The following is a 24522-nucleotide window of genomic DNA, read 5'->3' on the forward strand; positions in this document are numbered from 1 at the left end:
ATTTATATACACGCTTTCTCTTTCCAACTTTGATGCCCGTAACCACAGGTAAGTTTGACATACTACTAACTACAGAACACCAAGAGGATCAAATAAATCCAAAGGGTAAAGGAACTACATATTTCACTAAAAATGTCTGTAGGTTTTGCTTGATTGTTATTAAGTAATTTAAATGTGTATTCAATGCATTTCACCGTTCATTTCGTTCAGGTTCGTGTAGACTGTCTAGTGGCACCTCTAGAGTGGGATTTCTCTTTGGTTTGCAGGACGTCTATGGGAAAACATCTGATCTGACAAAGCCAAAACAATGACGCTGCCAAAATGTGACTGTGTTGTGTTTGTGTGCTCCCACCCTCAATAAAGAGGCGGGGAACAGCGAACAAAGAAAAGCGAGGGGGCAGAGAGGGGATGTTAAAACAGCTCACTTGACAAATTAGCAATTCTTCACTGTGTGAGTGCATGTTTATGACCGAGTACTCCTTCAGTTCTCTGTCAGCTCATTTAAAAAGGTCTACAGTACATAGTTACAAGTTGTTCAGATGATGTTTGTAATTTCTTTAGTCTTGATTTGCTTTTAAAACATTATGAAGTTTTTCAGTATTATGAGCTAGTGTGTTAATAGTTTTTATTACTGCCCTGGAGACCTTTTCAAAGTGAAAATTTGCTGTTCAGAGCAAAATCGCAACATACATTTGCTGCCCCCTTCAGGTCCAAAAAGTAGCACCTTGGAACAAAATGGCATCTTTTATATCCCACAAAGGCCTACATAAAAAATCGTAAACGCGTTGCATTTACAAAAAGTTTTTAATGACCTACAAATGCCGGAACATTTCTGTGTCCCTTTAACACAATACCAAATGTACAGCAGTTAATGCAGAGTTAGTCAACAGTAAAAATAGACATTTCTGTAAAACCTTTGACTGGTATTAAAGCACAACAATGACAAAAAAAGGGCTTCAGATTCACAGAAAATGTGTGAAAGAAGCCTCGTTAACTCTGCCTTCTACACTCTATATGGATCTAGGACTATATGACTGAAGTTAATATCAAGATGGGTTTAGCACTTTAAAGCAAGAAAACCACAAGTCTGAACCAAAGTTGTTTCTCATTTAATATCTGGCAGGTTTTTGAATTCTTTTGCAGCTTTGGAATGCATCTATACAAAGAAGAGATGTTAAACAAGAGCTTTAATTAAGTAAAAAGTGTGATAATAGAGGTTTTCGAAACCAAACAGTTCTGGGGTCTCAATGAGAGGAAATATCTACAGGGGAGGTCCCCCGAGAACTACATACCTTTAAGGAATTTTGCATTTGCACCGCCAATAGAAACACTGAAGTGACGTAAGCCAGCCGGTCCTCCTCTGCCTCACTCCCCCGCAGCTCCGTCCCTGGAGCAGGCTAGTTAGCTAGCTAGCTAGCTAGCTAGTGTCCGCTCTCCTCCCAGCGAAGTAACGTTAGTCTCCTAGCAGCGGGGAGTGAGGAGGAGGGACCGTTATGCTGGCCACCAGCCTGCTGTTCAGCTCTTTTTACTGTAACCGGTGTAGCATTAAAGTGAGGTGGAATTCCCTAGTTTGTCTCGTTAGCCAACGCTAGTTTGCTAATTGGATCATGTTTTTAAATTCTAAGCTGGTTACAGAAAATGAGCCGAAAAAGTTGTCACTCATCTGGCGATAGCAATGCGCTTTCTACACTGTGACAAGAGTGGATGAAGTATTAAGTTGTTGGATTTTACTAATTTAGTGGCTGGCTAGTTAGCTAGCGGTTCAAAATGGCGGTTCCCAGTGCTGCATTGGCTCACGTGTTCAACCGATCATTGACGTACACTTGCGTCAGGGACCACCAATCACTGTACACTCACCTCACTCAAAGTTCCTCTTGTGCTGGGAGAGTACCTACTCTGAAGTAAAAGTCCCTCAAAACAGTGTTCGAACAAACAAAAAAAAAGAAAAGGGGGGGGTATTAGATATGTGTTCCGGTCCGAAAACGCCCATTATTGTCCATGTGACAGAAAAGACAAACTCCTTCTCAGCGCTATCAAATATATGTAGAAGTCCAGCAATAGGAAGGCAGCCATCTCGTCCTGCAGAATATGCGATACGGCTCAACTTCAGTTCTGTACATTCAAAAGGCCACTGCTGACTGGTTCAGCGCGAGACACCAGTCGAGAAGGGTAAGGGGCAATAAACCGACGCAGAAAATGTCACTGCATCCCCATTTGACTGGGTCTCATCAGTCCCTTGAAGACTCGCAGCTTTCCTGCACCAGTGAGATCAAAACTGTAGTCTGTAGTGACATAGGGCATCTCTCCTTCAAAGCCCGGCTGAAATTGGACACCATAAGACATTGGTTAAAATAAGCTTTATATGCCACTTTATATGGCTAAGTGAGAAAAATGATGTGTTTGAAGTGTATTGTGTTAAGAGAGAACAGAGCAGTCTTCTGACCTGTGATGTGAGGATGCAGGAAGGCAGCGATATCGCTCCCAAGAGGAGACAGTTGACCTTACGGAGGATGGTGGGATCTACAGGGGTCAGCAAAAAGTACAGGCCACGCGCCATGTCGATGCCTCGAAGCACACCTGGAACACATTAGCATGTCCACGCACTGAAATTTGACATTTCAATTCACCAACCAAGAGCCATCACTTTAGCCCCAATGTTCTGTTTGGGGTCCCTGGAGACCCCCGGGGCCCTCTTTAAACTTGAGATTGTTTTATTGCCTTGATACGTCACGACTTTGCTCATTTAATGAGAATTGCTTAAAAAGTTGCCCTGCCACACATATTTCATTACTTTGTGGTAATGTCTGTTAAATGAAGTTCTACCATGGACTCTGTAACATTTTTTTTGGAAAAAATGCCTTGGTTACCTTGTTTCAAGCCATTCTAGCGTGGTATAGAAAGCCTGCAGGAAGACTCAGCTCGAATTGTGCCAGTTCTCATTAATATTCAACGAGCTAAGCTGCTTGTTTCTGATTGGCTAACAGCTAGCCAATGAGAGCCTGGCTATCAGCATCCTTTAACCGGCGCAACTGGGCAAGCTCACGAATAGTAATGAGCTCAGGCAACACCACGTCAGACTGACCAGCTTTTGTAATTGGCCGGATTTCTCTGCTCATTTCTTTTCAGTGGCTAGAGCTGACAGAGGAGGCAGCAGTTCATTTTCACCACATAACACAAACACATATGGACCGAACATATTTAAAAAAAATACAAGTAAAAACGGTTTTGTGTGGCAGGGCGCCTTTAAAGACATGATTTTAAACTGATGTCTGCTACAGAAAAGTTTTGGAGTTTGTTCATCAGAGGTCTAACTGAACCCAACCATAAGTAACACCACTATTTAGGATAACATACTCAAGAGTTTCTTTGTGAATTCAAAATAAATATGTATTTGTTCATGCATAGCCTATATAAAACACATAAAATGTAAAATATTTGCTCATTTGGTAAATTCACAACACTTTATGGTAATGTTTCATGTTATTCATAAAAAATGCTCAGTTTGGCAAAAAAAAGGGTAACACCTTACTATTTCAATACATGCCAACATATGTTCAGAAGCAAAACATGCTTTATATTACATTTTATTAGCAGTGATGTTTGTGGGACCCCAAACAATGAGGAAGTGATGCCAAAGTAAACAAAAACAGTTAAAAGGATCAAACTACATATATATTTGAGCATTCACACAAAAGCTCAGGCAGAATACGTACCGAAGCCCACACATGGGCAGATGGGAGCCTGCGACAGCAGGACTGGGCCCCCCCTGCTTGTCACTTTCTCTCCCAGGCAGCATAGTCCCACCAGACTGGCATTGGCAGCATAAAACATGTGGTTGGGCACTACCTCGCAATGGATCACACCTAAAGATACTGCTGTGTGGGGCACCTATGGGCCAGAGGGAGCATGGTTGGATACTTATTACATACCTGCAAACTCAGAAGGGCTGAAAAAGGTGACACATCATACATACACATATATACACTCACCTTAAAGATTATTAGGAACACCTGCAAGATTTCTCGTTAATGCAATTATCTAATCAACTAATCACATGACAGCTGCTTCAATGCATTTAGGGGTGTGGTCCAGGTCTAGACAATCTCCTGAACTCCAAACTGAATGTCAAAATGGGAAAGAAAGGTGATCTAAGCAACTTTAAGCGTGGCATGGTTGTTGGTGCCAGATAGGCTGGTTTGAGTAATTCCCAATCTGCTCAGTTACTGGGATTTTCACGCGCAACCATTTCTAGGGTTTACAAAGAATGGTCTGAAAAAGCAAAAACATCCAGGATGCTGCAGTCCTGGGGAGCGGCGAAAATGCCTTGTTGATGCTAGAGGTCAGAGGAGAATGGGCCGACTGATTCCAGCTGATAGAAGATCAACTTAGACTCGTTATGCAGCAAAGCTTTGTGAAGCCACAACACACACAACCTTGAGGCGGATGGGCTACACCAGCAGACGAACCCACCGGGTACCACTCATCTCTACTAAAAATAGGAAAATGAGGCTACAATTTGCATGAGCTCACCAAAATTGGACAGTTGAAGACTGTAAAAATGTTGCCTGGTCTGATGACTCTCTGTTTCTGTTGAGACATTCAGATGGTAGAGTCAGAATTTGGCGTATACAGAATGAGAACATGGATCCGTCATGCCTTGTTACCACTGGGCAGGCTGGTGGTGGTGGTGTACTGGTGTGGGGGATGTTTTCTTGGCACACTTTAGGCCCCTTAGTACCAATTGGGCATTGTTTAAATGCCACAGCCTACCTGAGCATTGTTTCTGACCATGTCCATCCATTTATGACCACCATGTAGCCATCCTCTGATGGCTACTTCCAGCAGGATAATGCACCATGTCACAAAGCTCAAATCATTTCAAATTGGTTTCTTGAACATGACGATGAGTTCACTGTACTAAAATGGCCCCCACAGTCACCAAATCTCAACCCAATAGAACATCTTTGGGATGTGGTGGAACGGGAGCTTTGTGCCCTGGATGTGCATCCCACAAATCTCCATCAACTGTAAGATGCTATCCTATCAATATGGGCCAACATTTCTATAGAATGCTTCCAGCACCTTGTTGAATCAATGCCACCAAGAATTAAGGCAGTTCTGAAGGTGAAAGGGGGTCAAACACGGTCTTAGTAGGATGTTCCTAATAATCCTCTAGGGGTGTGTGTGTGTGTGTGTGTGTGTGTGTGTGTGTGTGTGTGTGTGTGTGTATTATATAATAGTTGATCTAAAAAATAAAAAAGGAGCCCAAAGGAGCCTTGCTTATTGCTAAGGCCACAGGGTCAAAATTACATGATTTATAAAAAATGTAATAACAATTACTTATAACAATTACTTATTTCACCAGTAAATTTCTGTTAAACGACAAAAACAACCACTGGATGGGAAAAGGGTATTTTCCAACAACTTTGAATGCAGCACAAGGCTGGCGAGGCGAAGTGAACACCAACATCTGTGTTGTTTTTCAGACAACGGCAGCTACAGTCTGGTGTTACAATCCTCTACAGTGAAAACAGTGAACAGACACACTTTTACACCGTTTAGCTGTAAGCATTTTAACCGTGTTTACTCCAGCTGCTAGCTAACGGTAGGCTAACGTTACCTGCTGTTGAGTGTAATGTTACCGTAACTAGTGTCCCGTGCGGCGATGTTTCAGTTCCCTCTAACGTCCGTTTTTGGAGCATCAGAGAGAAGCGCAGGCATTTAAGTGGCACCTAATAAGGCACCGAAATCCGCGTTGCTATTCGATCCGGTAGATAATGGTCGTTATGGCACCGGTGCCGTATTAGCACCGGGTCTCGGACACCCCGCCAAAATAAAAACTCTTCGGATCTACACGATTCACGTGGATGACATTTTCCCATTCAAAACGGCGGATTTTGCCGAAAAGCAACTAGTTTGCAGGTATGTTATTAACACAGCATGTCTTTCAGTCTGTACACAGACTGAAATGTAAAAAAAAAAAAAGTTACATTTGGGGTTTTACGGGGAGTTACAGACTGGAACCATTTCTTGGCTGGCAGCAGTGACAAGGAAAATGTACAGGTGCTGGTAGGTGATTATTATTTTTTTTTTTTAACTGTGGACAGAGCCTTGCTCCGGCGAGCTGATGTTCCTTACTTCCAGTATTTATCTTCGCTAATCGCCTGCGGGCTCTAGCTTCATATTTAGAGTACAGACTTGAAAGACATCATTTAACCCTCAGCAAGAAAACGAAAGACAAACCTTTTTTCACGCTAGGACTACTATAACACTCGGCTGTCCGCTCTACAGAGAAATACTGTAAAATAAATTGGCTTCAATGAATTCCAAATTCTACTGCACAAGTTTTTTAAATCTGGTAACAATTTCCCAAGGTAATAATTAATAAAATAAAAAAAAACTAAAAAAAAAAAACTATGTGACTCCTACCCAGAATACAGCTGTATCGTGACTCGGACGTACCTGGTAGGGGGTGAGGCTGTTCAGTGGTCTGATTGGCCCGGGGTCCGGAGACTGCAGCTGACTCAGGTAAGCCAGCAATGACAGCTCTCGGTGCTCATTGGTGCGCTGGTGTTTCCTGACGCATAAAATGCATCCACAAAAAAAACTATGAAACAGGGGAAGCTTTTATACACGTTGCTGCTAACACAGGATGATGATGATGATGATGATGATGAGGATGATGATGATACGATGTGTACTTACGCTGTTCCTTGGCGTCCCACTCCTTGAAACTCCGATTGTACAATAAGGTGAGTGTAACTCCGGGGGGGGCTGTGGCTCTCCGTGAGCTCGTCCAGAGCGGTCTGGGCAGGCGGGTGCGTCTGGCAGCCGTGTGCCGTCCTCAGAAACTCCGGCGTGAGGGCGGGACACTGGGTGATGCCGCTGTGACCGAGCTGGACCACGTGCGAGACCGGGAAGAAGCGGATCATGTCCACCAGCACCTGGAATCCAAAACCTGCGGACAGAGCACCAAAACAAAGCGCACGTTCAGACGCGGTTTGCGGCGGGCACGTTTTAAAGTTCTCCGCATTCTGTCATCGAGGGTAGCCGGCGCTGACCTTTGACCCAGCCCATGGTGTTGATAATGACGGGAGTCTCTCGGCTCGGGGAGCGTCTACGCCACAAGGATTTAAGGGACTCCAGGTAGCGTTCTAAGTCCGCCTCGCACGACGAATGACCGTAGTAGATCATGTGCTCTGGTGTGCACTGATGTGTGAAAGGAGGACCTGAAAAATAACTCAACATAAATCTACTAAGCCCATGTTTTGTTTTTTTTTTACAAATAGTAAAAAGGAATAACAAATGGGAGAAAAAAACAACAGATTAATAAGAAAAGGAACAGTTCGACATTTTGGGTAAAATGCTTATTTGCTTTTTTTGACTGATACCACTGTCATGTCTGTACAGTAAATATGGAGCTACAGCCAAGTAACAGTTCGGCACGTAAACCTGTAATCGTATAAAGTTAAATTCACGTCATGGCCACGTGGAATCTGCGGACGCAGAATTTAGCAATTAGCATTAGAATTTTCCGCAGATCTTCCACAGATTAAAAAAATTAATAAAATTAAACGCAGAATGTTAACACATGTCCACCACAAGCAAAAAATAGTCTAATTTTCTATTTTGTATCACTGCTGAAAAAAACTCTGCACAGTGGGCCTGCTAACTAGTGACTTTTATAGGTGCTGGGAGGCAGATTTCGCGGACAGAGAGCAAGATCTATTTCCCCTGGTTTCTCGGCAAGAAAGTGAAAAAAGCCTTTTACCCTGAAATGTTGAACCATTCCTTTAACACTTATCAATACCACTCCAAGGATATTGTGAACCATGTGTTTAAATACAGCATTTTAAAGACTTCAGAGTAACAAAACAAAAAACGTACCCAGAAGTGGTTCTCTGACAGTCGACAAAGAAAGGCAACCAGCGGGAGTGAACTCTGTTTGACCGAGATCCCCTTCCAAATAATCTACACCAGTAGTGCTGCACACACACACACACACACACACACACACACACACACACACACACACACACACACACACACACACACACACACACGTTAAAAGGGATGCACTACAATTACAAATCTAGTAGATGAAATAGAAATATATTACAAAATATCAGTTTACATTTAATATATACATACAGATAAGAACTTACTGATTTAGTAAGGTATTGATGAGGCTGCGGATGAACGTCGACTTGCCCACATTCTTGGTACCACATACAAGGATAACTGCACAGCCATCCATGTCCCCTGTCAATGACAGACATGGGTCCAGTAATTTGCCAGGGCAGGATCACATGGGAAGTTTGTTTGTACAGCCATTATCAGACATGGAACACATACCATTGCTGCCATCTGATAATGTCAATGGCATTTTCCATCAGACATAGGGGTCTGTTATGTTCAAAAGTTTAATGATGTGAAGGAAGGAGAGTGTTTGTTCTCTCACAGGATGCATCGGTGATGGATTTTAAAGTCTCAATCTCACCTATTTTTTTGGGGAAGCATGCCTTTATTAGATAGCGATAGTAGACGGGGAGCGAGGGAGAGAGATGCAACAGGAGTCCCCGGGCTGGACTCAAACCGGCGACGTTGCTGCTCATGCACTGTGTCTTAACCTCTAAACCATGACGTCGCCCCATCAATTTTAGATAATGCATTCTGCTGCCTGTTTTGTAATGTCTGGCAGAACACACGCATGAATTGGTAAAATGTTGCATTAGTACTTCTAATTGCTCACATGCTTTCTGAAAAATGTATCAGGGATCTTAATCAGGTGGACCAGACACTTAATTTCTCCCTGTGCACTTAAACATGTTTGCAGACATGTAAAATTGCCATAACATTTACTTAACGAGGTGTGTGTCAAAAAGGAGCTTACCTCTACAGGCGCTGACGACCATGTTAAGAGCATCTCTGTAGGTGCTTGACATCTTCAGGCCGTCGACGCCTCTGGCCAGGGGAATCACACCCAAACCATTGAGGGGAGTGTCAAGAACAGCTGACATCAGTTCACTCTGCAAACGACCGGGAGGGGTGGGGGGAGAGCTTCGGTTATAACATTTCATAAATGACCCAAACATGGGGCGCCTGTACCAAGGCTCAGTCCTTACCGCAGCGGCCCAGGGTTTGAGTCCGACCCACTGCCCTTTGCTGCATGTCATTCCTCCTCTCTCTCCCCTTTCCTGTCTTCAGCTGTCTTATCAAATAAGAACCAAAAAATGCACAAAAAAAATAACCTAAAAAACCTACACATTAACCTATACACAAATTCTGCTCCTGTTCTCCTGATTCCACCTCTAGTCCAAATTCAGTGCGCTTTAATTTCTTGCAATTAGGTGAATACTGACGGTAACTCAATCAACTCACCACCGGGGGGCTGAACAATTCACTGCGATCTGTGAAGCTCGACAGAAACCGCGTCAGCGGCGTCTCCATGGGCTCCAGTAGGATGATGGAGGAGTTTGACGTAATCCGTTTTAGCAACTTTTTCCGCGATGCTGCAAAAAATTAAAAAACTTTTAAAAAGGGGTTAAAGGACAAAGAAAAGTGCAGTCCACGATACAATTAGTTTTTCTAATTCGCAGTTCAGTATTGTGTCACCAAATAAAACCTCCTAGCCTAAGATATGCAAAATGAGAACATTCCTCTCTTATAACATGGCAGCATGGCACGCTACTGCGTTTATACCTGCTGACAGGTACTTGCGGAGGATGGGCGCAGCCTCCGATCGGTCATCTCTCGAGTGATCAGAGCTTTCCTGGGCTCTAATGGTCAGTGGACAATGTGAGGCTGGGGAGAAGAGTGGATAGGACTGCTGGCCCTCTTCAATAGTGAACCCCATCACTTCCACCCGACCATACAGACAGGTCAAGAAGCACTTCCCACGGAAACACAGGGTCTGCAGGAGAGTCAATGTAATTCTCAGTCAAATAAATGGATTCAAAAAAATAAATAATTGTTGCCAGATCTTTACCAAAATACCTGGAAGAATACCTGATCCTTCTGCGTACTTTCAGCTACACAAACCATTCAATAAGAAAATGTTCAGCTCTATAAAAAAGGACCCGTGTGCTATATTTTACTCTTTTCTAATCATCATTTTACTGTTGATCATTATGATTTATTTAATTCTATTTGATTAACATTTTACTATATTTAACATCCTGAGTTTTGTCAATCGCTTGTTTTAAAAAGTGCAATATACATTTGTTTAGTTTGATTGATTGAAATATTGAATGATCAATTGAAATTCTGGGACAAGCAGATACAGAGTATGTGATTCAACATCACTAAACTTCTTTCAAGGTGTCACTATTTCCTCAAACCTGCAACTAACTTAATTACAGTAATCAACTTGTAAGGTTCCAGAAAGACTACAATGAGGATTTATTTATTTAAATAACCCTAACATTTTTTATCCTGACGCCATGCATGAGGTCTCCTGCACACTGGCTGCGTGGCGTGAGCGTGGCGTTTCTGTTGCGTGTCGGCCGCGTGGCGTTTTCTATGTCTTTGCACACCAGAAACGTATCGGACGCCGCGCTGCTGCTGCTAGCCTTGTCTGTACACACATATGTTTCCCATTGACAAAATGAAATATTAGTGTGTTCTTCAACTTTATTTTGTCAATATTTTTATATATATATATATATATTTCAATTCCCTTTCCTGAGATAATAAAGTCCATGTTATTGTTTTATCAGAATCCAATTGAAATCCTGTATATACTGATTTGATTACAGCACAGACAACGTCGGCAGTATTGATGGCAAAATAGGCTACAGAATATTTCGTTCTGTATTGACAGGTGCAATATTTGAAAATTGATAATTATTTATTTATTTTTTTTAATTACGTTTTATATCTGCATTTATGTCAAAACCTAGAGACTTTCAAGCATCAAAATGTCATTTATTAATATGACATATAAACATCTTTTCGTATTCCATTTTGCCTGGAAACGCTTCCAACACGCTTGCGTGTCGTGTGAAAAATAGGAGTCTGTCCCATTTCTACCATGCACGCGTTTTCGCCGTTTTTCCGGCTCGAGCCGCGCCTGAGACGTGCGTGTCACGCAGGCGGTGTGCAAGCTCTAACCTGTTAACATGGGAGGACACGCCACGCAGGGAGCATGCAGGAGGCCTAATTCAGACTAAACCAAGACCAAAATATCCTGAAGCATACCTGATCCTTCTCCATGACAAGTACTGCATGGTTTTGTCGATCATCTCTCTCTGCGCAGTAATGGAGAGCCTCTCCCTCCAGTCTACTTGGGCTTACATCTTGCTTGTCCCCTGAGGTCTCCAAACCATTCCCATTAATGGACTGGGAATACTCCTTCCAGTCCACCGAGTCATTTGAACCGTTGTCCATTGTAAACGCTGAACTTCCATTAGCCTGAGTGGGAGATTTCTTAAATGCAGGCTGATGGGTGTTTTTCTTGGAGTCGGAGACAGGCTTTGCCTTACTCTTCAACCTCTTGACGGTGGGCTGTTTCTTCACAGACGCCTGGTGCTCCTTCGCCATCCTGGCCACGACAGGACTGGAGTTGAGCTCTGAGGAACTGATGGGAGGCCGGGACCGTTTGCCCCTCACGTCCTTCCATTTCTGAGATTTAGCGTGGCCCTTAACCTGTGCGGGTTTCACCTTCATGATTCTGAACAGCAGTTATTCATGTGGGAGCCGACGAAAAACAAAAAGGGGGGAGCCTGCAAAGACAGAGGCAAGACAATTAGTATCTGAAAGGCCAGGTGTAAATTACCGTACACTAATTCATTCAGTGATAACCAGTTTTGGAAGAAATTCTTAAAAAAAGTAAAAGGTAGCAATTTCAGTGTAGCAAAAAAAAAAATAGTCCTGCATTCAAAACTTAAAAAGGTCCCATGGCATGAAAATTCACTTTATGAGGTTTTTTAACATTAATATGTGTTCCCCCAGCCTGCCTATGGTCCCCCAGTGGCTAGAAATGGTGATAGATGTAAACCGAGCCCTGGGTATCCTGCTCTGCCTTTGAGAAAATGAAAGCTCAGATGGGCCGATCTGGAATCTTCTCCTTATGAGGTCATAAGGAGCAAGGTTACCTCCCCTTTCTCTGCTTTGCCTGCCCAGAGAATTTGGCCCACCCATGAGAGACAGACATCATGGCTTTCAAATGAGCAAAGTGGCAGTTGGTCAAGGCCACACCCCCACCCTCCACCTCCCCCCCCCTCTCTCTCCTCAATAGCTACAGACACAGAAATGGCACATCCTAAGGAAAGCTCATTGTGGGATTGGCTCTAGTGGCTGTAATTCTGCACCAAGGCTGAATTTCGGGAAAGAGACTTCAGATACAGTATTAGGGGACCACTAAGGTCTATATAAAAGAGACTTCAGATACAGTATTAGGGGACCACTAAGGTCTATATAAAAGAGACTTCAGATACAGTATTAAGGGACCACTAAAGTCTATATAAAAGAGACTTCAAATAGAGTATTAGGGGACCACTAAGGTCTATATAAAAGAGACTTCAGAATCAGTATTAGGGGACCACTAAGGTCTATATAAAAGAGACTTCAGATACAGTATTAGGGGACCACTAAGGTCTATGTAAAAAGAGACTTCAGATACAGTATTAGGGGACCACTAAGGTCTATATAAAAGAGACTTCCGATACAGTATTAGGGGACCACTAAGGTCTATATAATAGAGACTTCAGATACAGTATTAGGGGACCACTAAGGTCTATATAAAAGAGACTTCAGATACAGTATTAGGGGACCACTAAGGTCTATATAAAAGCATCATGTCATGGGACCTTTAAGCAAAAGTAGCCTACCGAATCATATTTATATATTGTTGGATTATAATTATTAATGTAGTAATGCGTACATCACTTTAAATACTGCTGCTGAGTGAATTTGCTTCCAGCGATCAATAATGAATCAAAATTATTAAAACTTGACAAAATAATCAAACGTAATGTGTTCACGTCATTGTTACAGGTGGTAAATGTGAAGCTACTTTTACTACTTTATATACTGCTGGTTAACTTAATGTTAATATATAATAATTAGGGGTGCACGATTCAGAAAAAGTCTGTAAATGTAGTTACTTTTCCCATGTGATTGCAGTAGACATGCAATTAAAATAAATTAATTATAAATTTGATTCGGTAGAGCTTGAATCGATGTGAATCGATTTTTTTGCACACCCCTAATAATGTATTAGTTGATGAATATTTAGTATCATTAATTTGAATCTACTAGCTAAGTAACCTAACCAAAGTATTAGAAAACATTGTAGTGGGTTAGAAAGTAGAAAGTAGTATGAAATGGAAATACATAAGTAGAAGTACCCCAAAGTTGTTCCTAAGTACAGTACTTATGTTAATGTCCTTGGTTACTTTCCACCACTGGCAATACATTTTAAAAACACATTAGCCAATTTGATAGCACCTGAAAGCTAAGCTAACCATGCTTAGACGTAAAACGAGCCAACTGTATATGCTTCTCATAATGTAGCTAGCTACGTTAGTTTCTCAACATATGAGGCTGAGTAATAAATAAATGAACACGTTTCCACCCTACGAAGAGAAACCAGGTGTCAGACAACAATGCATTTTAAAATAACGTCACTTATCCATCCATGCACCTAACGTTATCATAGCCCTAAAAGAACTGACAGCTATGCTAACTGATAGCTAATATTGTTGCATTCAGATGGAGAAAACTCACCCCCGCTTGTGGAAAACAACGCGGAACTGTAGAGATGACTCTTAATTGTTTTATTAAATGGATAGCGTTAATAACTGGTAAAGTGAAGCCAACGAGCTGGTTAACTGTAACCACAGCAGTGCTAACGAGCTAGCGTACATGTGTGAGCCACAAACAGACGCCGCATCTAGATGGTTGACTATGGTTTAACCCGGAGTTTAAATTATTTACGTTTAAGTTATTAAGCAAAACTATTGCTCTTTATTTAGCGTGCTCACACACACAAATAAAAATTAACAAAAAGTACTGTAGCCACATTTAATAATTGTATTTGTAGATATTCTATCGTCACTGGTGGGCATGTTGATGTTTAATAACGGACAACAAAGATTTTTCCCGGAGTTCGGTCGCGTAGATAGCGTCACATCCTCTTCCTTCTGCGGTTTTTAGGGGCCTACAAGAAACGAAAACAAGGTGCATGTAGCGGCTTTGCTACATTTTCAACCTATTTACAGTACACCCGGAGCGGGTGCAGCTTCTTAACAATTAAACAGATAAATTACCAGTTCCATCGATACTGCAGATGTGAGTCTCGAGCAGCTGTGGGGTGCGTACCATGCTAAGGGAGTGTCTTAAAATATGTGCTAGGAAATAAACGTCGAAGTGCGTAGGTAGCTATAGGGGTTTGCAATAATATTACGAAAAAAAACTGTTTCAACTAGTAGAATTATGATAACTCCAGCAAAAATATACTAGGAAGTGTTTAGACTTTTAATAATATAATATATTTAATGTGGTAGCTATCATTGACACACATGCAATTCAGTTAGCTACATTTTGAAGAAGTGGATGACTTAACCTAATGCAAGTGATATCGAGCTTTCCTAAATTTTCAACACTAATTCCAAATGTCAATTTTTCTGATATTCTGTATTTCTATGTTATTATGTTCTCATGTTAAATATATATAACAACAACGTACAGCATACAACCTCTATAGAGTTGAAATAGGCCTATATCTTTAACTATTTTGATAAATGTTAACCATTATTTATTTTTTTTAAAACATATAAGCTTGTCAGAGCATTTTCTGCTTTTCTTTGACATTTTGGGGTTTTTAACTGATGGTAAGCTGAAACAAGGAATTTGAAGATCCCACATTTGGGCTCTGGGAAATTTATAATTTTTCATTATTTTCAGACATTTTATAGACAAATTGATTAATTGAGAGAATAAATGATGAAAAAAACAATCCCAGGTCTATATACACTGTCAAACTGTTACTATAAACTGTGTATTCAAGGTTATAAATAGTACCACGGTGCCTGGGAGTGCAAAGAGTTGTGAAATAAATGGTGTATGGGTATCTCTTGCAGCAGCAGCAGCAGACTGCAGTGAAAGCGGAATGATGCCTGCAGAAGAGAGCAACCATGCCCAGCGTGTCCTGTCCTCCCTGAACCAGCAGAGGGCAGTAGGGAGGTTTTGTGATGCAGTGTTGAATGTGGGAGGCGGGGTGGTGTACCTGGCCCATCGCGGCGTCCTTGCCTGTTTCAGTGAACTGTTCCAGCAGCCCAACGAGCCCAAGGAGTTCTTCCTGGAGGAGTGCCCCAGCGACGGCTTGGAGCTGCTCCTGAACTTCGTCTACACCGGGGAGCTGAAGCTGGACCCTGAAAACCTGGACAAGGTGCAGCATGCAGCAACCAGCCTGTGTGTACCAGAGGCACTCACACTCTGTCAGCAGTTCAAGGACACTTTGGATCCTGCGCCTTTTAAGCGCAAAAGAGGCCGACCTAGGAAGTCCACATCAGATACGACCCCTCATTGTTCAGTCAAAGAGGAGAACTTGGTCACAATCACAAAAGATGAGCCCAGCTTTGACACTGCTCTGACCCATTTTAGCATGGCTGTCACTACCACCACGCGCTCTGGCCGTGTAGTGAAGGGCCCCAGGCGACTGGTGACTGATGTAAGCCCCGACACTGATTTAACAGTCCCTGAAAAAGCTGGCAAGAAGGCTCCACTTATTCCCAGAGAGAGAGAAAGTGATGATGTTGTTGTGGAGAACCCAAACCCAGATCAGCAGACTGGTGAAAACGAGGTAAATACATGAGTATTATAGCGATTGTACATTTGTTACCACATGCAACTGCAAAGTGCAAATTATGATAGTGATTACAGACGGACAGACAGATTTTATTGACCCCAAACTGGAAAATATGTTTGGAAATTTCTGTGCAACAGCAGCAAATACAAGGCACACATACAGAATATACAAGAAATAATAAATAGAACAAAATACAAGAACACCTACTCAAAAAAAATACACAGGAAAGAATGTACAACGTATTTACAAGTGGCAAATAAAGAATGTACATTGTATGTGGTGTTCATTATTACACTTGTCTTGTGCTATATTGCAGATAACAGACTTGCAGGTTGACATTAATGACAACGGTGTTAGCCAGGCAATTGAGGAAGAAGAGGAAGATGATGTGGGGGATTTTGAGGGGATGACTGAAGAAGACACCGATGAGGAGTATGTGCCCGTTGAAGAGCCCAGTTCCTTGTCCCCGTCCACATCGACGGCACGGAGGCGCAAAGCCCAGAGTACAACCAACGGAAAGGAGAATGGCGAGGCTGTGGAAGAAGGCTCCAAGAAGGACTCGGTGCAGTGTCCCAGCTGTGACAAATCCTTCAAGAGCAAATACTACCTCAAAGTCCACAACAGGTATACGGCTGCAGTATTTTACTTTGAATTACTGTTGAAAGAAGAGCCGGTATATGTGTCTTCAAGTTTAAGTTATCGTTTATCCCAACCTCTCTCAAGCTGCGGATCTCCAATAGTAAATCTTAGCACAACAGAGAGAAGAGCCACAAATACACCAGCACCTCGCACATTAATACTTAGTCACTTTTTAAGATAGCATATTTTCTGTGGAAGAATTCAGATCCTTTTCTTAAGTAAAAGTACTAATACCACACTGTAAAAATACTCTGCTACAAGTAAAAGTCCTGCATTGAAAATGTTACTTAAACCTCCATTGTTATAATTACTTCCACCAACTAATCAAAGTATTCTCGTAAGCGTAGAATGTGCCATTCAGAATCATTCAGAATACATACTAGCGAGTTGCTCGAATGGCGGCTGGCATGTTGACCCTCCATCTTTAAAATACATTAGCCAAAGAGGGACATACTTCCGCCTTTCGCGCTTTTACACTCCGTGGCACCGTGACGAATGCCAGGGGGAGATTACTCGCCAGGGAAGCGAAGAGAAGAGAATTAAAACGACAACGCGACAGGCAAAGCAACAAGACCAAAGTTAATATTGTGTAAACGATGGAGATGCTAAAAGCTAATTTCGGGTTCGGCCACCGTAGGAGTTGAAACGCGCTCGGGATGGGAGGGGCTAGAAAGTTAATATTCAGTTGGTTGTCATGTACAATTTCACTGCTAGATGGGAGAAATTCTTACACAATGTAGCTTTAAGTAAAAGTATGTAAGTATCATCATGAAAATGTACTTAAAGTATTAAAAGTAAAACTACTCGATGCTGAAAAATCCTCACATTTTAGAAACTGGAAACGTTATATTGTTGGGTAGTGTCAAATTAATATCAAACATATTTTTATAAACTACTGTTTTGTATGCGAAAATCCTAATGTGTAAAGGAACTAGTAACTAAAGCTGTCAGATGAATGTAGCGGAGTAGAAGTAGAAAGTGGCGTGAAAAGACTCAAGTAAAGTACAAGTACCTCCAATTTGTACTTAAGTATAGTACTTGAATAAATGTACTTAGTTACATTCCACCACTGCCTTCCTTCATGTCCTAAGATGTTTTGTTGATCTTATGTAGATTTCATGTCGATTTTAGAATGGTTGCTCTGTGACATGTTTGTGTTGTGAAGCGACAGATTGAAGCATTATGCCCAAGACAAATTTACAATAAAGTGTATTCTATCTATGTATCTATCTATTATTCATAGGCGGCATACAGGCGAGAGGCCCTTTGGTTGCCTTAAATGTGGGAAGAGGTACTTCAGGAAGGAGAATCTTTTGCTACATGAGCTCAGAGACTGTGCTAAAGTACAGGTGAGTAGCTCTAAATCTGTCTTCTGTATCATGTCAGACCCACGAAAGTGTAACATCGGTGTTTGTGCTATGTTACAATTACAGACGTACACCTGCGTGACATGCTCCTCGACGTTTAAAGGAAAAGAAGAGCTACGTTTGCACGTCATCTCCCACACAGGAAACATGCCCCACAAGGTACAGCCCAACAAACACGGCACACAATTAATCCTATTCAGATTTGAATTGATCTTCATTGACGTGGTGCTTCGTTTTTATTTCTTTCTTTTCAGTGTTCAATTTGTCCTGAACAGTTTATGCACAAGAAAAACTTGACAATTCACATGATGAAGGTCCATGGTTATCCCAAACCACACGCAGTAAGTTCTTCTAAATCGTCTTTCGATGAGACTTTGGGCCCTATTTTAACGGTGTGAAGCGCCTGGCGCAGGTGCGTTTAGGGCGTGTCCGAATCCACTTATGCTAGTTTGACGGTGGAAAAAAGGGTCGGTGTGCCGGGCGCATGGTTCAAAAGGGTTGTACTTAGTGTTTTGGGCGTAACATGCAATAAACCAATCAGAGGGTCATCTCCCATTCCCTTTAAAAGCCAGGTATTTGGACCTTGGCGCATTGCTATTATGATGGATTTGCACCGAAATATTTTTATTTGTAATATTTTACTTGTTTGTGTGCTGCTGCCCTTCCCTGTGTGTGTGTGTAACAAGCAGAGTGTGCACGTGCTGTACATAAGCCTAGGTGCATTTTACTAATTTGCTGTTAAAATAACAATGAAATGCTGCGTTATTGACTTTAGACCAGATTTTTGTTGGGCAATGGTGCGTTCACTTCCCACTGCCTCAAGATAGCAATACGCCAAGAATGCACCTGAACACACCTGTTCCCTGTAAGACCGGCACGCCCATGGGCGCACAGATGGGGCGCAAGTGCATTTGCTATATCGCGGGCGCTGGACGGGAAATTGACAACTGCGTGGGTCTTCACCTAGCAAAGACACTTGCGTTGGGCTTTGCGTTGGGCTTTGCGCCGCGCTGCGCCGGGTGCATGATAGGGCCCTTAGACTTTATGGTGATGTACCGACAGTAAATAGGGATTTTAATGGTTTGAATCGTGTTCCAGAACTTTAGATTTGACACAGTTGCCCTTATATTTTCATTAACAGTCACATTTGAACCCAAGGCATAAGCCGGTAGTTTTGATTCTGTTTCAAACAGCGTTTCACTTTTCTTAGTGTCCCCAGTGCCCCAAAACCTTTTTAACTCGGACGGAGCTGCGTGTGCACGAAGCAGCCAAACACCGAGGCGAGAAGCCGTTTGTGTGCGAGGAGTGTGGCCATCGAGCGTCTAGCCGAAACGGCCTGCAGATGCATATCAAAGCCATTCACAGGTAGAGGTTAAGAGATGGTCTTTTTCCTCTGTTACACAAATTGTTCCATCACAACAGAGCTCAACAGTGACCGCCCACTTTTTTAACAACTCAGGTTCCAGTCCCCCCACCCCCCACCCCCTTTCAATATCTCCATTGATGTTTCATTAAATGCTTATGTATAAAGAGTTTAAAGTCTGGAGCCAAGCCAGCCAGCTACGAGATGAACGGGGACCATAAGACATTTGATTCGGCGCAAAAAAAAGAAAACGGATTTAAAAAAGGCAAGACTGCGTACAGAAACGATCACAGACTTCAATGGTAGAAGCTCGCTCTAGCCGTTTGCGGGTGCGGTAAACCTTTCCATGGTAACCGCAAGGTCCACCAATCAGAGATGTCGCTGTAACGCTTAGGATTGTGTGTTGTGTAGTTTTTCTCCATAAGATTGTGAATAAAAACATGTTTTTCTTAAAACAAGGTTGATTTCGTGCGGACTTCTAGCTTCTACAGGAGCAGAAACCTTCGGTTTACAATCTCGTAGCTCGTGGTCAGTCTACCTTAGATGGTTTAGACACTGGTTCTCAAAACCTTTTTCAATAATGTACCCCATTTGAATTGTGTTTTTAAGCCAAGTACCCCCTGACCAGCGATAGATTTACCCAACAACAGCTGTAACTGAAAAACATTTAAATGCTAATGAAAAAAGGCAACAAAAACTTACCCCCATTTGAGAAACACTGGTTTAGACATAATGGCTGATAATCAAAATCCTTATGGAAAAAATCTATGGGATTTTTAATTCCAGAACCACACTGTTGAGCTCTATAGAGGGACCGAACAACTCTATAAAAATCTGCCTTCTAAAATAATATGAGTACCTGTAAATTTGGAGATCAATTTATTTATTTTCTTATAAAAACTGATAGAATTTGTGTAATTGTTTTTTTTTCTTCTGCTTTACAGAAATGAGCGCCCTTTTGTATGTAACTTATGTGGCCATGCATTCTCCCAGAAGAACAACCTAAACATGCATCTGCGTATACACAGCGGTGAGAGGCCGTACCAGTGTCATCTCTGCGGCAAAACCTTCAGGATGCAAGGTAAAGGCCGTCGTCGCCGGTCTGCTGCCGCCTTCATCGCTGCCGCCTTCATCGCTGCCGCCTTCATCGCTGCCAACACAACTCGGTTGAATAGATTAGATCAGACACAACTCACGGAGGCCCTACTGTAACCCCTAATGCTGCAATTAGAGTCCAAAAATGTCACACTCTCTCGTAGCTCAGTCCAATCAGAACACACAGACACGATACACATATTTTTTTAGATTCAGTGGGACTTACTGCACATTTCCCAAGGATACCATTATCTTCATTGGCCATCGCAAAATAAAACGTCCATAAATCTGCTTAGAAATCACAGGGGGAAAAAAAGTCCAGAACTTAAAGGTGCCGTAGGTAGGATTGCGAAGATCCAGGACTTAGCCAAAAAATTTGAACATCGACAACTTCTCAGTCCCTCCCCCCTTTTCCGCTAAAGCCCAAAACGGTCTCCTAAACCCCTCCCCCCACAAGGGAGAATAAATGCGTTGATTGACACGGCCCTAATTGGTGCATCTGAACAGGGAGCGGTGGATTTTTGCAAATCGCACTACAGGCTGTAGGTGATGCCAGAGGAGCCAGATTTCTTTTTAAATGACCTGCTTCATGTAGTTCTACTGGAACATAGGGTCAGTTTCAGCAAATATGACAGAGAGTTAGTTTTATAAGGGTTACCTACTGCAGTAAGTAATCCGGTGATAGCTGTCCGTACATCCATGGGTGCATTGCAAACAAGAATAGATAATAGTTAATTTGGCTTATTTTTAATGGTGCCAATTAAGCAGGCTTAAATTGGGGCCCGCGGTGTACCTCACTGAATCCATTATACTTTCCGTTTACGTCCCCCACGGCATTATGTCAATTGTACTTTTCTAAATTTTTAGAGCATGGCTGTCCTCCAAATACAAGTAAGAGTGTAATAATAAGAGTGACAAAATCCATTAACATGAACTTAAAAAAGAAAGAAAGAATGAAGTCTCAGAATGTCAGGGAGTCGAGGAGGGCGCAGTGATGGACGGACAGACAGATAGACAGATAGATAGATAGATAGATAGATAGATAGATAGATAGATAGATAGATAGATTAACCAAAACACTGAGCAGCAGTCGGATCAATTCTCCAACACAATTTCTCACTCCAAAAGATATTCTGTGATTACGTTTATATTAAGATATTATATGTATCACTCTCTTTTTACTTTTTTAATACCAGCCAGTCTGGATAAACACCACCGGACGCACACCGGCGAGCGTCCGTTTGGCTGCGACGTTTGCGAGCAGCGCTTCACGGAGAAAGGCGCCCTTGTCCGCCACAAGGCCAGCAAGCACGAGGAGGGCCGCCCCCACTCTTGCCACATATGTGGGAAAACCTTCAAAGGTAAGATGTACCGCGCTGGTTATACAATGTGGCCCGATGAACATGGAGTTCAGGACTCGCTAATGCCATTCTTCTTCTTTTATTTTTATTTTTTCCTCCGTCAGCGAGGGAGCAACTTCGCGTTCACCTACGTCGCCATAAGGGCATGAGGAAGTTCGAGTGTATAGACTGCGGCTACAAGTTCACTCGACAGGTAGGCCCACTGGGAAGGCTGCACTTAGTTACACTGTAGGTTCATCTGCCGGATTCTTTTTGGATTGATTGATTTAGCTCTATAAAATACCGGTGGGGGTTTTATTGTATAGTGTAGCCGATCCCTCTCACCCCGGACACAAACTGTTAGAACCCCTCCCTTCTGGCCGGAGGCTGCGGTCCATCAGGACCAAAAACCTCACTCCACAAAAGCGGTTTCTTCCCCTCTGCAGTCAGCAACAAGGCCCCAGACCCCCACTGATTACTGATACATTACTAATAATAGTATTTACTTTTTTAATTTAGGCATACATGGGTATGCCTGCATTTATATTACTGTTAAAGACAGTTGGAACATTTCATTTGTAAATCTTATTTACTTTATGTGACTTTTTTGGTTCGTCCAAAAGTCCAAAGTTTCCATAATGGAAAGTTAACACAATTAGCAAAATAGTAGAGGATTAATTTTCGCATTTTGTCCCTTGCATCTCCACACGCTTCCTCTTCCAGGCACACCTGCGACGGCACATTCAAATCCACAAACGCACGGAGAACTACAACCCCCGGATGAGGAAACTGAGGAACGTGATAGTGCAGGTCGTGGACATAATTCCCGGTGAGAACGGAGGGACGAAGGAAGTGGAAGAGCCGCTGGTGGCCGAGGACACATACTACGTCCCGGAGAGTACCGACGTCCAGGACTCCGACACTGAACCAGAGGCCGACTCGGGGACGGGCCTCGGTTCCAGCTGCACGGTGAGCGGGGTGACCAAGTCGAGCGGCGAGGTGATAGAGGTGGTGGTGTCCAACCAGAACCCGGGATACGTGGAGGCGGCCGAGGAGAGTTTCTCTGAGGAGTACGAGTCCACCATGGTTATGGAGGGAATGGTTGGGAATCTATCCCAGAGTAAGACCTGAGGACTGAAAGACCAGCGACTGTGTGCAACCCTGCGCAGAGTTAAAGTTACTGTGAAGACCACTTCTTTAATGAGAAGGACTTAAAGGGTAACTACCGTTTCTTTCAACCTGGACCCTATCTTCCTACGTTTTTGTGTCTGAGTGACTGATGGCAACAACAATCTTTGACATTGGTCCTGTATTAAGCAAGATCGCAAAACAGGCTACAATGTAAGTTAATAGGGAAATTGTCCAGCTTGTATTTACCTTCACAAAAGTGCTGTTTTTGCCACCGACAGGCTCAGATTATTATTCTAAGTGTCTGAAACCATTATGAAAAGGATTTCTAAGGAGGTCGACCTTTCTGTTAAAGAGTATTTTTAAACATAAAAACATCCGTGAAATTGCGTTCGCTAAACCCACCAGACTCCATGTAAATAAACAGTCATTTTAGAATCGGAAAATACACTTCATTCAAAGTGGACAGAAACCAAATAAAACTATAAAAAGCAGTTTTGGGTCGTCGTCCCACTTTTCCAACCATCACAACTCTAGTTTTGGTTGAAATAAACACATCGTTTACCGATTTACATGTAACTATATGTTGCCTCTATACACGCTAAAAGTATTGTTTATTTAAATGGAGTCTGGTGGGTTTAGCGCTAGTGACTTCAGAGCTGTTTCTGGTTAAACAGAAAGGACTCAAAGAGGTTTTAAAGGTCTATCTCTGAAGGGATCCTTCCCATAATGTTGTCAGACACTTAGAATATTAATCTGAGCCGGTCAGTGGTAAAAACAGCACCTTTAGTGGACCAAACTGATGCCGAACGTTTGCACTTGAGGGTTACATTGCAGCACGGTCTATGGCTGCCCGTTACAGCGTTCACGCTTAATACTAGACCAATTTTAAAGATTGTTGTTCCTATCAGTCACTTACACACAAAAACATCGGAAAATAGAGTCCGGGGGGGGGACCCGGTAGATACCCTTTAAACGTGATGGGAGGACCTTTGGCCTTACAGATCCAAAGATGAAACCGCAACATAGTCAGCGACTGTTGAGTTTCTAGACATGCAAGAGAAGAGCAGCAAGTCATTCTCATAGTGTTAGTAGCCAACAGTATATGAACTGCATGCTTGTGAAGGCTGCATTTATTTATTAATTTTTATTAAGCCTCCTTTTATTGTTGTGCCTACTGCAGCTAAACTCTGGAACATCAGTAATAAATTATCCTCCGTGGTGCTCAGTTTTTGTTTCTGAAGGTGTTAAAGGAATAGTTAGACATTTTTAGGAAATACTCTTAATGTTCTTTCTGGCGAAGAGTTAGATGAGAATATCGCTACCACTCTCGTGTCTGCCTGATGAAAATAAGGCTACAGCCTGACGAAGACTGTAACCGGGGGAAACATTATGGAAAAATATGGATTACGGGGAGGTGTTTTTGTATGGATGAAACAAAGAAAATATAACAATTAAACATTATGCTGTGATATATTGCAATTTATTACCTTTTTTTCTACTTAAAATGATGTCCTCAAAGGAAAACTTTGTCAACATCTGTTATATCTAAAAAATATAAATTTCTGTTTGTTCATTTGACTCAACTGCACCATCTATCTAGTGGACTGAAAAAGCAATTGATTATTCTATTATTCTATAAATTCTCATGTGCAATTTATATAATAAAAGATTGACACTTGGGGGGCCCTGTATTGATATTGTCACGGAAAATATCACAATTCTACTGTATGTTGTATCGAGCAGATACCTTTGATAGATAGATACTTTATTGATCCT

At 42.2% G+C, this 24522-nt stretch overlaps 2 protein-coding genes across 6 annotated transcripts; one reads left to right on the top strand and one right to left on the bottom strand.

Annotated features, from left to right (window-relative positions):
- Positions 1–785: 785 nt before the first annotated feature.
- nol9 (nucleolar protein 9) lies at positions 786–14374 on the bottom strand. 2 transcript variants are annotated; one of them, XM_039799978.1, is made up of 13 exons: positions 14271–14374; positions 11200–11723; positions 9703–9913; positions 9382–9512; positions 8894–9029; positions 8166–8262; positions 7888–7985; positions 7062–7229; positions 6706–6958; positions 6463–6577; positions 3714–3888; positions 2444–2577; positions 786–2319 (listed from the first exon to the last, which is right to left on the bottom strand). In XM_039799978.1, exons 2-13 carry the CDS (start codon positions 11665–11667, stop codon positions 2200–2202), a joined length of 2106 nt encoding a protein of 701 aa, XP_039655912.1. In that variant the 5' UTR covers positions 11668–11723; positions 14271–14374; the 3' UTR covers positions 786–2199. The 2 variants fall into 2 exon arrangements, with proteins under 2 accessions (XP_039655912.1, XP_039655911.1); XM_039799977.1 differs by lacking the exon at positions 14271–14374 and adding an exon at positions 13729–14123.
- Positions 14098–22928, top strand: zbtb48 (zinc finger and BTB domain containing 48). 4 transcript variants are annotated; one of them, XM_039799976.1, is made up of 11 exons: positions 14098–14181; positions 15084–15805; positions 16128–16435; positions 17694–17799; positions 17884–17976; positions 18072–18158; positions 19028–19182; positions 20125–20261; positions 21472–21636; positions 21741–21829; positions 22339–22928. In XM_039799976.1, exons 2-11 carry the CDS (start codon positions 15113–15115, stop codon positions 22744–22746), a joined length of 2241 nt encoding a protein of 746 aa, XP_039655910.1. In that variant the 5' UTR covers positions 14098–14181; positions 15084–15112; the 3' UTR covers positions 22747–22928. The 4 variants fall into 4 exon arrangements, with proteins under 4 accessions (XP_039655910.1, XP_039655907.1, XP_039655908.1 ...); XM_039799973.1 differs by having other exon boundaries at positions 14161–14314; XM_039799974.1 differs by having other exon boundaries at positions 14165–14314; positions 15087–15805.
- The last annotated feature ends 1594 nt before the right edge of the window (positions 22929–24522 follow it).

Source organism: Perca fluviatilis, chromosome 5 (genome assembly GCF_010015445.1).
Source record: "Perca fluviatilis chromosome 5, GENO_Pfluv_1.0, whole genome shotgun sequence".
Taxonomy (NCBI): domain Eukaryota; kingdom Metazoa; phylum Chordata; class Actinopteri; order Perciformes; family Percidae; genus Perca; species Perca fluviatilis.

Bases quoted from the DNA above. Each gene is read 5' to 3' on its own strand.
- zbtb48 (XM_039799976.1), top strand. From the start codon at position 15,113: ATGATGCCTGCAGAAGAGAGCAACCATGCCCAGCGTGTCCTGTCCTCC. The intron at 15,806-16,127 runs GTAAATACATGA...GCTATATTGCAG, and splicing joins AGCAGACTGGTGAAAACGAG to ATAACAGACTTGCAGGTTGA. The intron at 20,262-21,471 runs GTAAAGGCCGTC...TTTTAATACCAG, and splicing joins CAAAACCTTCAGGATGCAAG to CCAGTCTGGATAAACACCAC.
- nol9 (XM_039799978.1), bottom strand. From the start codon at position 11,667: ATGAAGGTGAAACCCGCACAGGTTAAGGGCCACGCTAAATCTCAGAAA. The intron at 9,513-9,702 runs GTATAAACGCAG...AATTTTTTGCAG, and splicing joins CCGCAAGTACCTGTCAGCAG to CATCGCGGAAAAAGTTGCTA. The intron at 2,320-2,443 runs GTCAGAAGACTG...GTCCAATTTCAG, and splicing joins CCTGCATCCTCACATCACAG to CCGGGCTTTGAAGGAGAGAT.